The following is a 17,232-nucleotide window of genomic DNA, read 5'->3' on the forward strand; positions in this document are numbered from 1 at the left end:
CAATTGATTAATTATTTAAAAAAAATCAAAATTATTTATTCATAGAAATAACATTAAATTTGATGGCGACATGCACTGGTGCGATGCACTCATCTTTGAAGAAGTGGTGCTTCCCTTAGTTGACATCATCGACTCAAGGGAGAGGTCTGTTGAGCTGATGTGTGGTTTTGTGAAGTCATATGTTGGGAATATTATTGCCAATGGTATCCTCAGCTTGGATGAAAACACAAAGGTTAGCATACTTAAAACATATTTCCAGCCCGAGTACTATTTGCCCTCGGATTCCAATGAGGATGCAAACAATTACGAAGAGGAAGAGGTGGAGGATGGGTTGGAATCTGAGAACAGCGATAAGGGCACCACAACACAGAGAAGATTGGAGAAGGCTGAGGAAAGGGAGCGAATGAAGACCTTCGTGGAAAACGCTTGGGAGATATTCAGGTGTGCGGTCTTGAATGGGAACATAGACCCCTTCAGGCGCGTTACCAACTCCGATGAATGGTGGTTCCCTGCTGCCTCTACTGCAAATGTTGTCAACCTTGGAGAATATGCAGCTTTGATTCTCCAAGCTCTTCGGGGAAAATAACTGCCCTGCATTTGGTCACTGCCCTGTCTCTGTATATGTTCGTCATAGTTGGGTTATCTCCTCTGGGCTTTGTCTCTGACTTTTGTGTTGTTATCAAATTGGAATGTCGGGTCTTAGGGTAGTCAGGATGAATCATTTCACGCGCCTTTTGTCATATGTGGGTGATGAAACTTGCCGTAATTTTTCAGTATTTTAATAGAGGGCGCAATCCCCATACTTGATAGCACTTACATTAAAAAAAAAAAAAACATTAAATTTGATGGATAAAAAAAATAATTATAAATTTGTCATATTTATAAATTTTTATTTAAACTATTATATTTTTAAATATTTTAATATTTATTAATAAAAAATAATATTCATTAAATTTTTAGTGATTTTAAATTAAATAATAAAAAATATTTAAATTTTAGTATAATGATACAATTAATTTTTTAAAATTTGAAATATTTTCATGTTCTCTTTATGTAATACTATCTTTTTAAAAAATGGATTGTTTTTAGTAGATATATAAAAAGATATTATATTTCTTGTATTTTTCTCTTTGTTTTAGATTCATTTTGATTGGGTTGTTCTTAGTCTAATGCTTAGTATACAAATGATGTGTTTGTGTATAGAATTTGTTAAAATTTCAAATGCACATTTATTATAAAAATAAACTATGTGTTAAGTTCTTATATGATATCTTGCTTAGGGTTTCTTATTACATATATTACATTCATAATTCATATATACATTACAATCTTGATTAGGATAAGTTTTATGATATTACGCAGGTATGTGAATGATACTAAGTTACTTATTGTGTATGTGAGGCAAAATAAGTTACCATGATATGTTATGGTTTACATATTTATATGCTTTGATGGTAATCACTTGTTATGTATATGAGGTCATATGTGCCATCATTATATGATATGTTCTTAATTGTTTATTATTCTTAATATCATTGCATATTAGCTTGAAGCAATGTCTACTTTTGCTTCTGCCATACTTTAGCAAGCCAAGTAGAAATTTATGTGCATACCTTATAATGATGTTATTTTTTATAATACTCTTCCCTCCTTGTGTGGTGTTCATAATATTTTGAACTCCAACCCTTTATCACTATGTTTCATTTCAACCTACAAGGAGGTTGTTCCTTCAATGGCACTATATTTTCCCTATTGTAATACATTCCCTACATAATTCACCCCGACATAGCCCTCCTACCATCCATGTAACATGATTTACTTCAAGGTGTTTAGTAGGGGATACTTGTCAAATAATGCCTATGGGATAAAAAAGTTATGGTTATAAAAAAAATTCAAATTGACCAACATTTCCATATAATGATCTCGATTTTCTTCCTCCACCTAAGCTGACAAAAATAATGCATAAAAGATGTGATTCGATTGATCTTTAGATCACTCAAGTGAACTTCTCTTTGTGATCTAATGTATACATTTGAGGTATATTTAAAGGTGTTTTAGAGTTGTTCTATAATAGTGTCCCAATTGAAATTTTAAAAAAAAAAAAAAAAAAAAGCCACAATACAAAAAATTACGAAACAACTTCAAATGAAAATATTTTTGTGTATTGAATATTTCATTACCTTTGAATGAAAGTGGACACCTTAAGAAGAAGGCACATTTTTATATTTTAATTTTCCACTATCAAATTCCTTTATGGAAGGGATCTTTGAACTAAGGTACCTTCTAATCTTATGAATGTCATTTCATTGTTTCTCACAAAGTTTTTGGAGAAAAATTATATTTCGAAGTATGGGTTAAACCATCAAATAAAATCTATAACATGAAAAATTCTAAGATTGGAGGCCTCAAAGTAAGCTTTCCATTTTCATTAAGAGAGTTTTAATGGATATTGCTAACTCATTTAGCCAACTCACTATTATTGATGCAATCACCATATCTAGAAAATGCTTGGTGTTTGCCAAATTCTATGAGATTGCTCCCAACATATTCTTTATGAAGAATCTTTGGTGTGCCAAAAATGCCATGAAATCTAGTCATACTATAAGAGGTTGTCTACAAGCTAGAAGAATGCAAAAAAAAATTGAGGAAAAAAGAACAAAAATTGCCTACTCAACCTTGTGATATCAATGAGATTTCCATGATGTGTAGTGGCATGGAGGTTTGTACTTAAACTAGGACTTTCTAATAGAATTATAAATATTGTGTCTAAGAGAAAGTCACATCTAATTATGACAAGTCCATATACAATTGTATGAAGAGAGAAATTGTTATGAGGAGTTTTGTAGTGGGATCCAATAAATGTTTTCAACTTTACAAATGGGTTTCAATGTTTTCTAAGTCTTTCCTTCTTATAATATGGAAAAAGGAAGACAAAATCAAAAGAGGCTTTCTAGAAACCCCTTTATTTCTATTGATTAAAATTTGGTATTTAAAAGAGACGGAAAACAAACGTATTAGTGGGTTCTAAATCTCTTAAAAATATTATGGCTTCAAGCTACCTTGAGTCAACTACTCTTGTTATTTTTGAGTGGCAAAATATACCCCAAGATAGTTATTTTCACTTCATGTTGGTTACAACCTTAACGCATTGGTTGATCCTTATTTTTTGAGCTTCATTAATACACTTTTTTTTTTTATCAAAGAGTTGAAACCTTTTCAAAATCCCACTTTTACCTTTAATAAAAATATTATGTGTATATACATTTAAGAATTGGATTATAAAAAATAAAAAATTTAGCCGATAGGCTATCATTTAGGGGGCTTGCCCACCAAAAATGTCTCACACTAAAAATTTAAATTTTTTAATTTTCCTTGCGCCAGAAGTTGGAACTGTAAATATTTTGTGTTGCTATTTCTATTAGCCTTCTAAGTCAAGAATTTAGGAGGTCTAAAACTTTGATATTTTTTAGATCTACTTTTTGTTTGTTGTGAATTGAATGATGTGACTTTATTTAAATGGCCTTTTCAGATGTCCTTTTGATCAAGAGGTCTTTATCTTGAGATGAGATTAGTTGTTATGAAATTAATTGTTGAAATTAGGTAGTAGATTTCTTTTTTATTTTCTATTGATATATTTCTTGCAGGTGGCAAATGGATTTATAGTTGTTGGCAATATTTATGTGTTGCGCTATTCAAAATCACCTTCATAATTTTCATTTTCATTTTCCTATCACAATGTGTATAGTCCTTGGCAAGATAGAAACAATTGGTTCATTTAGTGAAAACTTAATCCTGGTCATGACTCCCAATGATCCCACACTTCTTCCTATACATCACTCCAAGACAATTAGCACATTATCACCACATAGATGCATCATTTCAAGGTAGCTCACCCTTGCCAACAGCACACAATTTGAAATAGTTGCAACAAAAAGAATGAAAATACATCCACATGATACTTGGTGGTGTCTTACTCCGCATTGATTTCAACAAGTTTTAATTCAAAGACATGGTCATTGGTTTCTTCTAGGATTTCATTGGTTTCTACCTTCTTGTTACTTAATAATATTTATTTTAACCATTGGTATGCTTTTCAAAACTTATGTTCAATTTTAATTTGAGAGAATTTTAGGTTTTAGGTTTTAGGTTTTAGATTTCAGTGGAATCAATTTTATAGTGTGAGGATGTTTTAATATGGTTGGGTTTTCTTTGGAGCAAAGAACACTCACAGAAACTCATACTATTGCAACATTTGATATCCTTAGGCTTGCAAATATATGTACAATTTTTATACATTTTTTGTACGAATTTTTTCAACCCCCCAAATTTTATTATCATACCAGTCTTTCATGTCCATCAGCATTCATGGCATTTCAATTATTTAAACTACATTACAGGATGAAGAGCATTCAACTTTGAATTTGTCATTAATATTGGAACGAATAAAAGATCTACAAAGGTCGACAAGTGGGAAAAATCTTTTATGTGATTGATTTAAAATGTGAAGTCTCTTTCTCTATAAGGATAGAAGGATTGTGATGTTGCTCTTAAAGTGTTGCACTGTTAATAAAATAGTGAACTCTTTATCTCTACCTTTTTTGTAAACTTTGGTTAATCATGTTTTCTTTCACCATATTCTCCTTCGATTTTGTAAGCCTATTTTGCTAATTTGTGCATTATGGTGAGGGATCATGCTCAAAACAGGGATTCCAAAACTAAGGGTGTAAAACACAAAATTGTGGTTTGGCTTACTAAACATTTGAAAAAACAACTAGACCTACCTTCAACAAGGACCCATTCAAGGAAAAGAGGATACGGCGGGATTAAGATTTTCATAAAGAGGATCTAAGAAGTACAAATATTCAAATACAATTTTAGGTTGTCGAGAGCACGAGATACGTCAAAAATCCTATCAATTGACTTTCTACAATCAAGTAAGATTAAAAAAATTGCTCTGGGTGTTGGCAGAGCAATAGTGGACTCTCTCTAGTTTAATGACACTTTATTCACAAAGGCTTTGGACAAGGTTGAAAGGATTGAGAGATTGAATTGATGGGGCACACTGAAAATCCCCTAAAAATAAGGCCCATACCTAAAAGATGTTGAAAGTGGTGATTCAAATGTTAGATATAACAGAGTCCTATAGCTTCACCCTTGAATAATGTCACATGCATTAAACCTTTATGTTGTTAAAGCATCTGATCTCTCCTATAAAATAGAATATTGTGTAACACTAATTTATAATTTTAATAATATAATAAATACCATAGAATAAAATACCAACGATGACTTTCAATATGCAAATGATGAACAATGAGCAATGAAGACTGACGTGTAAACTTGGTGGTGGAATAACATCATTTAAGAATCAGCTGCAATAAATAATATTATTTATAACTAACTATATGATGTGTTTTTAACAATTTAGAAAACTATTTCAAAACACCCATTAATTTTTTGTTTGTTTCTGCTCTAGTTGACTTCAGATTATGGTTGAAGGAAAAGAAACTCTCTTTTTTTCGGCCTCTATTTTTTCACATATTAATTACATATTTTAAAATTATATTTATTCTTATATATTTCAATTAAATTAGATATTTGATCCAAAGCTTTTAGATTTTGTTTTACAGTTTAAACTTGTATTTATTTTGATATCCATATAATATTTTTTATATATACACATGCAAAAGCAAATTTATAATTATAAATTTATAAATTATTTTTATTTATTTTATAAATATTTAAAAACATATATCATAATATTCGTGCTAAGATCCTAAATAAAGGTTGATGAACAGTTTACTTAGGCGTCAAAAGAGAATTACTAAATGCAAGTGTTTGAGTTTTATGAGCAGCTCCATGGGCCATGACCATAATAATTTAGATATAAATAATTTTTACATATATCTTTAACTTTCTTAAATATATTTTTAATTCAATAAAAGTGGATTATTCCACTAAACTTTTTTATTAATATTTTTTTTTTTTTTTACACAGGATTCAAAGAGCATACCAGAGGAAAGAACCCTCGGAAGAAAACCTCTGGTCACAGCTCATAAAATAAACCTATAGTATCTAACGGATCAATTTATACACCCCGCCCAAAACCACATACAAAATGCGGTCACAACACATATAATATCAGTTTTGCATAGAGCCCATATGACAATTTGCAAAAAAAAAAAAAAAAACCCCATCGGATAATTTTCAAATGTAGACTCCATAGCTGCTATCAATGGAAGAAGACAAAATTTTCCAAAGCCCTGTGCCAAATCCCATGAGCCAAAAACCTTCCTGCCAAAAAAGAAAGTATCAAAAAACCTTTGAAAAAACACTATTATATCATATACCATGACCTCGAACTCTTCTCCAGACAACGAACATGAATACTTGAAATGAAAAGGGAAAGCGTGAATAATTATCATCATAAAATTTTACATCGACGTTACTCAACAAAATCATATGACTATTGTTGCAAACCTTCCCATACCCTAGAAAGAATTTCGTCAAAACCCACCTCTCGCTGATTAGTATTGCTATCAAAGGCTAAATTTGCCAAATAATCTGCAATCTTATTAACTTCTCTGTAACAATGGGAAACCAAGAAAGATTCAAACAATTCTAATTTTTGTAAAATGGGATCAAGTATATACTACAAATTCCAACAATTCGATTTCTTTTTCATAACACATTGAATAATCACCTTCAATTATTAAGTCCTTAATTCCCAAAGAGATTGCCATATCCAATCCAAAAGACAAAGCATGAAATTCCACATAATTGTTAGTTTTAAAACCAATAGCATGACACTTAGCTCGAATAAAATTTGCATTGTGATCATAAATTACCATGCCTACCCCAACCGGCCCAGGGTTACCACGAGAGGCCCCATCAAAATTAAGTTTAAAGTGCCCCTACGGAGGAGGTTTCCATCTAGCAGAGCATCTCTTACCTATTGCATCATTCTTTTTTTAAATTGAACCATGAGAGGGTAAAACTAACAGCAGCTTCCAAACTCTAGTAACTCTACTATCCCAATGCGAAAAAGAAGTAAGATTTTCCAAATTCTTATAAATAAATGACAAAGCAACCTCAGAGATTGAAGACTCAATTTTTAATAGAACCTCAAACATAAGAGACCTTGTTTTTTTAAATATCCTGTTGTTTCTCTCTAGCCAAACATTCCAAATCACAATAGATGGAGATATGATCCAAAGGCATGCATAAAAAGATGAGGCAAACATTAAGGGCCAAGATCTAAAATGGGAAATGAGATCCTTACCAATAACAAAGGATATATTTAACTTCTAAAACAACCACTGCCAACATTCATAAGCATAATCACAATGTAGGAACAGGTGTGAAGAAGATTCCAAATTTTTGTTACAAAGGACACAGGGGAAAACAGCAGTAATACCAAGCCTGTCTAGTCTCATACCTGTAAGGACTCTGTCCTGAACTCCCAACCAAGCAAAGGCTCCAGCTTTGGGAAGACAAGTCGAATGCCAAAACAACTTATAAGGCCAAGAAGATAAATCTTTAGCAACCATAAGAGAGTTGTAACCATCTTTAACAGTGTACTTACCAGAAATATTCTTTGTCCAAATAAGTTCATCCTCAGAATCAGAAAGAAATACAATTCTATCCCACAAAATCTTTTCAAAATCTAATTTCATGCTTTGATCAACATCTAAGAAATCAATCGACTTCCATCTAGCTAGCTTAAGGGGTCCACTAGTCACAATTTCAAAATAATCTGCTACAAAAACACCCCAAAGGGAGGAAAGAACAGTGATCAGAGGAGACCAATCCCTAATATTCACCAAAGGTGTGTGTCCATTCCATACTTCATCCCAAAATCTGACCTTTCTACCATTATGAACAATCCATGAGAGATGAGGCAAAATAACTGATCTACATTTACAAAGGAAATTCCAAATAGCAGAACCCGAAGGCAAATTTGAGACTTTAAAAATGTACTCTCTCAGTCCATTATTTAAATATTTGGCAAACATAATCTGTGCCCATAAGGAGCTAGGCTTGTCATATAATTTCCAAACCAACTTAGCACCCAAGGCTAAATTCTGATTCTCGAGACTCTGAATTCCTGTTCCCCCAAGTTCCTTAGGCAAACATACCTTATCCCATGCAACTAAAGGGAGTTTCTTCTTGCCATCTTTATTATTGTTCCAAAGAAAATCTCTAAGAGTATCATGTAAACTAACAATGGTTGCTTTTGGAGACTTCAAAACAGACATGAGATATATGGGAACAGCATTCAAAACAAACTTGATGAGAACAATTTTGCCCGCCAAAGTTAACCATCTATGATTCCATGAGAGAATTCTTTTAGAAATGACCGAAATAATCTTATCCCAAAAACCAATCTTATCCTGTTTAACAAATAAAGGAATCCCAAGGTAAGTACATGGAAGATTTCCAGTCTCAAATCCCCAAAAGGATTGCAACCTATGCTAAACTAGTTGTGATGTATTAAGGAAAAAAATCTTTGATTTATCACCATTCACTTTTTGTCCAGAAAACAATGCATAATTTTGTATTATTCCTTTAATCACTTTTGCCTCAACTAACGAAGCATGTCCAAATAATAGAGTATCATCTGCAAAGAGACAATGAGAAATACTTTGGGGAATATTCTAAATCCTTATACCTTTCCAAAGCCCCCCCACTTTAGCAGCCCTAATAGCCCAACTAAAGGTTTCAGCTAGGAAAATAAACAAAAAGGGAGAAAGGGGATCTCCCTATCTCAAACCCCTAGAGGAAGTGAAAAAACCACAAGGAGAACCATTAATTAAAACCGAGAATCTTGCAGAAGAAATACATGCACGAATCCATTTGACCCAGGCCTTGGAAAAACCTAACTTCTCAAGAACAACACATAAAGCCCCCCACTCTACTCTATCATAAGCCTTCATCATGTCTAGTTTAAGTATCATGGCTGGGGTTCTTTGGGTGGAAATAGAATGCAGCACCTCATGTGCTACAATTGCACCCTCTGTCGTCTCCCTTCCAAGAACAAAACCACCTTGCTCCAATGAAATGATCCTAGGTAGAATTTTTGCCAACCTAAGGGAAATTGCCTTTGTAAATATCTTATACAAAGTGTTACATAAAGCAATGGGGCGGAAGTCAGCAAAAGTCTTAGTATCCTCTTTTTTAGGAATAATTGCAATCATTGTAGTATTAAGTTCTTTTAAAATGGACCTATTTCTCCTAGATTCCTCGAGAGCCAGTAAAACATCATTTCCCACAAAATCCCAACATTTCTGAAAAAATAAAGGAGTAAAACCATCTGGTCCCAGGGCTTTATCCGGATTCATGGCAAAGACAGCACTCTTAACTTCTTCCAAGGAAAAGGGAGACATCAACATCTTATTGTCTTCCAAAGATACTAAAGGAGGAATATTAGATATAATATCATTGTTGAGATTTCCATTTTTCGAAGATAATAATGATTTAAAAAACCTAACTGCCTCTAAAGCAATGTCCTCTAGCTCTGTCAATAAATTCTCATTCTGACACTGAATACAAGATATCCTATTCTTACATCTTTTAATCTTAGTTGAAGAATGAAAAAAATTTGTGTTCCTGTCACCATATGAAAGCCATAACTCTCTAGATTTTTGTCTCCAATAGATTTCCTCTCTAGCTAACACCTCCTCAAGCTGTAATTTTAGTGACTTCAATTCATCCAAAACTTGTGGCACCATACCATGTTGAAGCACATGAGTATTAAAACACTCAATCGTATCTTGAATCCTTTGTTTCTCCTGAAAAATGTTCTTAAAATGTGAGATATTCCATTCCCTAATATTCAATTTCAAATAACTTAACTTCTTAACAATCTGAAACATACGGGACCCAGAACAAAAAGGAGCAGAATTCCACCATTTCATAAGCAGAGGCAAAAAGGAAGAATCCCTAAACCACATGGGCTCAAATTTAAATGGAGACTTAAAAGAAGCCCTATCCTCAATAACTGAAAGGGAAATTGGAAAATGATCAGAACCTGAGACCGATAGAATAGAGGAAAAGAATTCAAAATCTGAATCAATCCAATTCTCAGATAACAAAAACCGATCTAATCTCTCAGTAATCTGAGAAAAATCCCTTCTCATGTTTGTCCATGTGAAAACCCCATTCTGAGACTTACAATCAAAAAGGCTCATATCAGAAATGAAATCCCCAAAGTCATCCATAATCCTTTTATTAGGGAAAACACCTCTTTTCTCATCTAAATCAGTGATAGCATTAAAATCACCCCCGAAGATAATAAAAGAACCATGTTTTAAGGGAGAAGAAATCCTCCTTAATTAACCCCATAACTTACTCTTCCCTTGAATTCTTGACGGAGCATAAAAATGTTAAAAAGCCAAAATTTAACCTTCGAAATCTTGCTTATAACTAAAACCAACATCCAATTTGTAGCAGAAGCCACTAGCTGTACCTCAATATTATAATTATTCCAAAGCAGTGCCAAACCTCTTGAAGCACCACAAGCCTGAGAAGAAAGAAAATTCCACCTTCTCCAAGATGAAAAAACCAAATCAGCGGACTCTTTTGACAACTTTGTTTCTTGCAACATAAAAATATCACACTTAATTAAGTCCATTTGGGACTTAATTAAGCATCTCTTGTTAAATATTGATTAAGGTTATTAATATATATTTATTTTTTATATTTATTGAAAATTATCAATTTAGTAATATATCTAATGAATGTAATGAAGATTTGTTGATAATAAATTTATAATTATTGTGTAATAAATTTATTGTTATGTATTTTTTATTGACTAAATTATTAGGGTTTTAGATTTGTATTTTTAACTACACACATAAATTGTAAGAAGTGATTTGCTACAAATAGGGTATGCTATCCTATTTCTAGCACATATTTAGTTACAATATATGTAATCTTTTCTTTTATTGTTTGAGATGTTTAAATACATTTTATCTGATTAATTGAATTTTACTTTTTAGCTTTCACTCCAACTAACATAATTATATTCTAGAATCACAAAATAAATAAATCATCTTATTAAAAATCTTTTAATCTACAATTATAATTCTTTGTAAAATTGCTATTTTTTTTCCATTAATAATCTAGAATCCTCTATAAAATGATCATACTTCCCATGGATTATCTTGAATGAAAATATTTTAAACTAAAAGTTACTTTTATGCTTTAATCAAATGGATTACTCAAATAGCTTATACTACACTCTCTAATATTATAAATAAATTATCTTAAATGCAATTAATTTCTTTAATTGATCATTCTTATATATTATAAAAACATTTTGTACTATTTATATTCTCAAATTGATTTGTATTAATTCATATTTAATTTTTTAAATAATTATTACTTATAGATATAGATGTAATATAAATAAATAAAAAATTATATAATAATTACTTTCTTTGTTCTAAGTAGATTACTTTCATTATACACATTTATTTAATTTTTTTTACTTGATATTAAAAACACCACACATTTCTATAGTATCAAACTCCACTAGAATGATAGTGCATAAGAAGAAGAAAAAAACTGTATCAACAAAGCAAAATGATTACAAAGAAAATAAATAGCAGTCTAAGAAATGATTGTCTAGAAAGAGTAAGATTACAATATCAAACCATAAACAAGTACTTGAAATTTTATGCCTAGCTGACTTGCACATTTGAAACTTGAGAACCTTAAACTCTTCAAACTTGAAATTTGAGAACCTTATGTAGCTGACTTGCACATTTGATCTCTCTCTAATGAAACTACAAAATTTGGTATTTGATCTCATCCATTGCCTATTAAGTCTGTCACCATTTATTTGACCAATCTTCAATTGTGAACATAAGAAAATGAACAAGACCTTCAAATAAAACATTAAAATATCTACTTCATGATGCAAAATGTGATTAGAAAAAATTGCTTAGCATCTACTTCTTCATATATAGAATACCAATACCAAAAATGACTTCCTTATATCTCAAAGCATGACAAAATTTGAACATTTACCCTTAGAATGTCAAATTTGACTGTTCAATCTCCTCCATGTCCTGATGAAATCTCAATTCCACTTAATATCAAATCTTGAATTTAATCTATTGAAAGCAAAATCTGTAGATAATTCATTTACACAAAAAAACAAAAAAACAAAAAATAATTCAAACTATAACCAGTTTATGAAAACTGTAATAGAATACATAGCTTCATCAAGAGTTTCATAGAAACCTAAGACTTACAAAAATCAAAAACCTCTTTAACTTATTATTTAAATTTAAAATGTTTTTAGTACATTACAAATTGATCCAATCTAGAATTCTGCAATCCCAAAAATCATTGAAGCGTTTCACTCCTTGCTTAAATAGATAATCAACTTTTTTAAGAAATAATACAACCAGCAGCTGATCATAAAAAGTTTTGTGAAATTTCTTATGCACTTGTTTGAACTGAAGAATTTGTGCATAAGAAATTTCACAAAACCTCTTACGATGAAAACCGTTAAGGCATTAAAGCGTCAAACCTCTTTTACAGGGCACTTAGGCTTCGAATTGGAGTTCCTCTGAAACTGGTTCTAATGAACTTACAGCAATCACTATGTAACAGAATACTCTTCTAAGCTTTATGTTTATCACAGTAGAGTACATTTTCTGATCCAAGATGCGATTCACATTTTGACATGGCATATTAGATGGCTAGGCTAAATCCATAATCTGCTTTTCAAACTTTAGAAGCATAAATCATTAATCAATTACAAATTAACTGCCAGTGAGATCTGAAAGAGTTAAAAGATCTTTTTAATTTTGGAAATTTCAAAGTACAAATAATTGGTTTCTCCTGCATTAAATATAAATAGTATAATATTGTAATTCATTTGTAGATCCAAAAACAGATCATCTACAGAAGATTATCAAAAGACCTGTTTCCATTCTCCTAAAATTTAGATATAGAAAGTCTATACAAAATCTCTAAAATTGGAAATCTTTACTATTTACTTTCTACTCCTAGCAACGAATTTTCTTGTAATGCAGACTCGGCTCTCAATTTATGAGAAGAATCAAATAATGGGTAAAACCTGTAGGAAACTGAAAATTGTACAACGTCAGACCTAATTTGGGCTAGAATAGAGGATGGCAATGAGCCCGTACATAGAGAAACAACGTTGGCACCAGCAATGGTGACACGGGAATCAAATCTATAGTTATTGAGAGAGTGGAGGAATAACCGTAGCATAAACAATCAATGGATGCCCGGATAAATCCAACCACCGAAACACAGTTCATTGCAGTACAAAGATTCAGATTTTCGGTAGACAGGACAAATTTGGAGAGTTTTCAAAGCATAGAAAGCAGAGTGTGACAGAGTAAGGCCAACACTTGAATTGTTTCGCAAATTCTAACAAGTAACTTGATTGAAGTCTAATTCCTTGGAAAATAAAGAGGTTGAATGGTACCTTGTGTCTCACTTAGCTTCTGAGAAATATTTTCCAACTATGTCGACCTTTCTGATTACAAAGGAAACCTCTAAGACAGGTTTTTTCACCGTAACTAGAAGTTTTGGTATTCATTGTTCCTCACAGTCAATGTGATAGACTTTTATACCATTTAGGAAGGTATAATGTTTTATATGTGTGGCATCATGTAATTGTAATGAACATCATTTGGTTGCAATGAGTGTTGAGTGTTGAGTGTATCAATCAATCTTATGAAAGATGGATTCTTGTAAACTTAATTTGATTAAAATACAATTATATTCAAAAAATATTTTCTATTTATCAAAACCAACATAAAATATCTGTTAAAACCCAGAACACAGCATATCTGTTTATATACAAATCTTCCATCTAACATGCATTGCTATAAGTATGCAACATCTAAGTTCCCCATAGGCTGCTGCAGTCACAGATATCTAATCTCTACATTGTGCTGACATATTAGTGCAAGAATCCATCCAAGCTGTAGCCCAAAGACAGGGAATCCCTCTTTCCTTCAGAACCAAGCCATCATTTGAAAGTTTCCAACCATATATTATGAGTGCGTATCGTTTTGTTTTGTTTTTTTTAATCAAATAATCATTCTTTTTTATTTGGGCAATTCCTGATACCTATTTACTGTTTCTGACCATTCCATTAGCCTCTATCCAATTACCACTTCCAGTCTCAAAACATGTACTAGGCATATGCAAGACTATTAATTCAACTCTAATCCATCAAAATAGCATGCGTATAAAACAACTGGCAGAACACTCACACGTCACATATAATAGGCCTGCCAAAAACCATGCTAAGCTTATTATAACCAAAGACAAAATTTTCATTTAAGCTAAATTATTTTCTTCTTCGATATTTCTGACCACATTTCTTTTATGTCCCCATCCTATCTTTTTTTGACTGAATCATAAATTGTGATTTATTCAAACAAATTAATGCTCATCGCTGACACTTATTTACCCTTACAATGATTTAATACAGCATTCAGAAGAGGCTATACCGTTACCAGAAGTAACTTATAAATCACACCACGAAACTAAAAAACATCAGCATTTTCACCATCGTAATTTATACAGTGGAATTCATACCTTATGCATACTTGACAAGGATGAACCCCATGCTACACACATCGATCACTCTTTCGAAATCAACCTCTGGTGAATATCTAGAGAGATTTAAATAATGCTCTGATGAGAAATTTGCATATTCTTAAATGCACAGTAGCAACTAAAATGAATGGATAATAAATAGCATGCTAGCTTTGAAATAAGTAGCCTGAAGAGAGAGACAAAGGGCCAAAAGGTGGTGTGAAAACACACCGTTAAGATGGGGATGAAAATAAGAAAGGGGGCAGAAAAATCAAGCTCTTTCACCTCGGATACGGCGAGCAAGCTGAATATCTTTGGGCATGATGGTGACCCTCTTAGCATGAATGGCGCAGAGGTTGGTGTCCTCAAAGAGCCCCACCAGGTACGCCTCCGATGCCTCTTGCAGCGCCGCAACGGCGGAGCTCTGGAAGCGCAGATCGGTCTTAAAGTCCTGTGCAATCTCCCTAACGAGCCTCTGGAAGGGCAACTTCCTTATGAGGAGCTCAGTACTCTTCTGGTATTTGCGGATCTCTCTGAGGGCCACAGTGCCAGGCCTAAACCTGTGTGGCTTCTTCACTCCTCCTGTTGCTGGTGCAGACTTCCTCGCTGCTTTCGTTGCCAACTGCTTGCGGGGAGCTTTTCCCCCGGTCGACTTCCTTGCCGTCTGCTTTGTGCGGGCCATTCTTCTCTGCTAATTCTTTCTTCTTCTTTTCTCTTCACTCAAAACGCTGATGCTGATGCTTTCCCTCCTCTCTTGCTTCGAATTTTATACATCCCTTTCAAATTGAGATTAAGCGGCAACGCATCCTGTCCGTTCCATTCATTTTCCCTATCGACGGCTCACGGTCGTTTATCTTCCGTGCTCACACGGATCGTGAACCCTTCCGCCAATCAAAAATTGACATCCTATTCTCCTCCGTGACATGGAGCACCGTGCGACGTAATGTAAATAAAACACAAATTACAATTTTACAATCCCCCAACGTGTCTTATTCCACTTGCATGGTTTAGAAAGTGGAATGGGTGTGTTGCTAGAACTCTATATTTTAAATATTAATGTATATTTTTTAATTTAAAATACATTATTTAAATAATTATTGTATTTTAGGATTTAAAGATTTTTTAAATTAAGAAATTTGACATTTAATTGTATAGTTTTTACTTTATTTATTGCAAATAAAGTTTTTGTTTGTTAATTATGAGTAATATATAATTATTTTTTATAAATAAAGAGAAAAATTTAAAAATAATACAATTAAGAATATTTTTTTTAAAATTGAAAATTTATAAAGAAGATTTTTTTATTATGATGTTTTTTTTGCTATCAGTTTTGTTTTTTGGGGATTGTTTTGTTTTGAGCCTCTCCTTTGAAAATTATGATTGTTTAAGTATGTCATGAAAAAAAAAAATTGACATATATCATAATTGGACTAAAATCAATTGTCACAAGTACTTGGAGTTAAGGAAATATTTAAATGAGCAAGCAATCTAAGCCTCTCCTTTGAAAATTATGATTGTTTAACTATGTGAGGAAAAAAATAATTTGACATATATCGTAATTGGACTAAAATCAATTGTCACGAGTACTTGGAGTTAAGGAAATATTTAAATGAGCAAGCAATCTTTCTTGTTGGAAGTATTAATAATAGAAATCATCGTAGCAATAAGGAAGGTAATGTGAAATAGTGTTGACAAATGGCAGTTGTTATAGGGAGACCTTTAAAACATTTAGAGTATAAAATCTTTAGTTACAAGGGGGCACAATCAAATGGGATCAATATTATAATAATAATAAGAAGAAGAAGAAGAAGACGAAGAAAACTTGATTTAACCTAGCTTTTCTTTTTGAAATAGGTAAATACCGACAAAAATGAAATATTAATCAAGTTATGCATGAGTGCAATTAATATTGTAGATCATTTGACTTCTAAAGCAAACATTGGTCTACATTATATATATGTTGTGCTTTTGTAGACAAATTACAAAAACTCGAGCATTGCTCTACCACCAACCAAGCCTTCATAGTCTTGATGGAAATACATTTAGCCTCACTAAAAGTTTTGTTCTACAACCAAACAAATGTCCATAACCCTAGTGAAATACCTAGATAACTCTACGTTTCAAATATTTTTTTATAATCTCATTTTGAATTTGATGATTTTTCTTATTCTTTTTATTTTGAACAACTAAGCATCAAAGCCTTCTTAGGATTGGAGATAATCACAATCTTTTTCTTAAACAGATTGTGAATATTGATGTTTTGTCTTTAAATAACCTAATTAAGATAATAATAAAAAAATTAAAAAAAAATTGCTCTGTGATGATGGGAATGGGAGCAGGCATGACGAAAGAAGAATAGGGAGCGAGGATGGCAGAAGGGAAGATGGTAGGAAAAAACCCTAGTGGTACAATGAGGAAGTGAAGGATTTTCAAAGGAAATTTATCGATAATTTTGGAAAGCGAGGACACATTCCTTAATGGGTTTTCAAAAATGGGAGATGGGTGGATAAATGTGCAGACAACCCATGGGATCGAAAGCGGTCATGGCAGGAAATGAATTCTAGGGCTCCAATGTTTAATGATAGCTGGCGTAGGGATTATAATAGCTTTCATTCTCAATAAGGTGGGAAGAAAAGG

General features: G+C 32.3%; 1 protein-coding gene across 3 annotated transcripts; it reads right to left on the bottom strand.

Moving 5' to 3' along the window:
• Window positions 1–6,186: 6,186 nt before the first annotated feature.
• LOC131039271 (histone H3.2) lies at window positions 6,187–15,344 on the bottom strand. 3 transcript variants are annotated; one of them, XM_057971984.2, is made up of 3 exons: window positions 14,881–15,344; window positions 14,596–14,672; window positions 6,187–6,294 (listed from the first exon to the last, which is right to left on the bottom strand). In XM_057971984.2, exons 1-2 carry the CDS (start codon window positions 15,275–15,277, stop codon window positions 14,641–14,643), a joined length of 429 nt encoding a protein of 142 aa, XP_057827967.1. In that variant the 5' UTR covers window positions 15,278–15,344; the 3' UTR covers window positions 6,187–6,294; window positions 14,596–14,640. The 3 variants fall into 3 exon arrangements, with proteins under 3 accessions (XP_057827967.1, XP_057827974.1, XP_057827961.1); XM_057971991.2 differs by having other exon boundaries at window positions 6,188–6,290; XM_057971978.2 differs by lacking the exon at window positions 6,187–6,294 and adding an exon at window positions 14,093–14,285.
• Window positions 15,345–17,232: the final 1,888 nt, after the last annotated feature.

This window comes from Cryptomeria japonica, chromosome 6 (genome assembly GCF_030272615.1).
Source record: "Cryptomeria japonica chromosome 6, Sugi_1.0, whole genome shotgun sequence".
Classification (NCBI taxonomy): domain Eukaryota; kingdom Viridiplantae; phylum Streptophyta; class Pinopsida; order Cupressales; family Cupressaceae; genus Cryptomeria; species Cryptomeria japonica.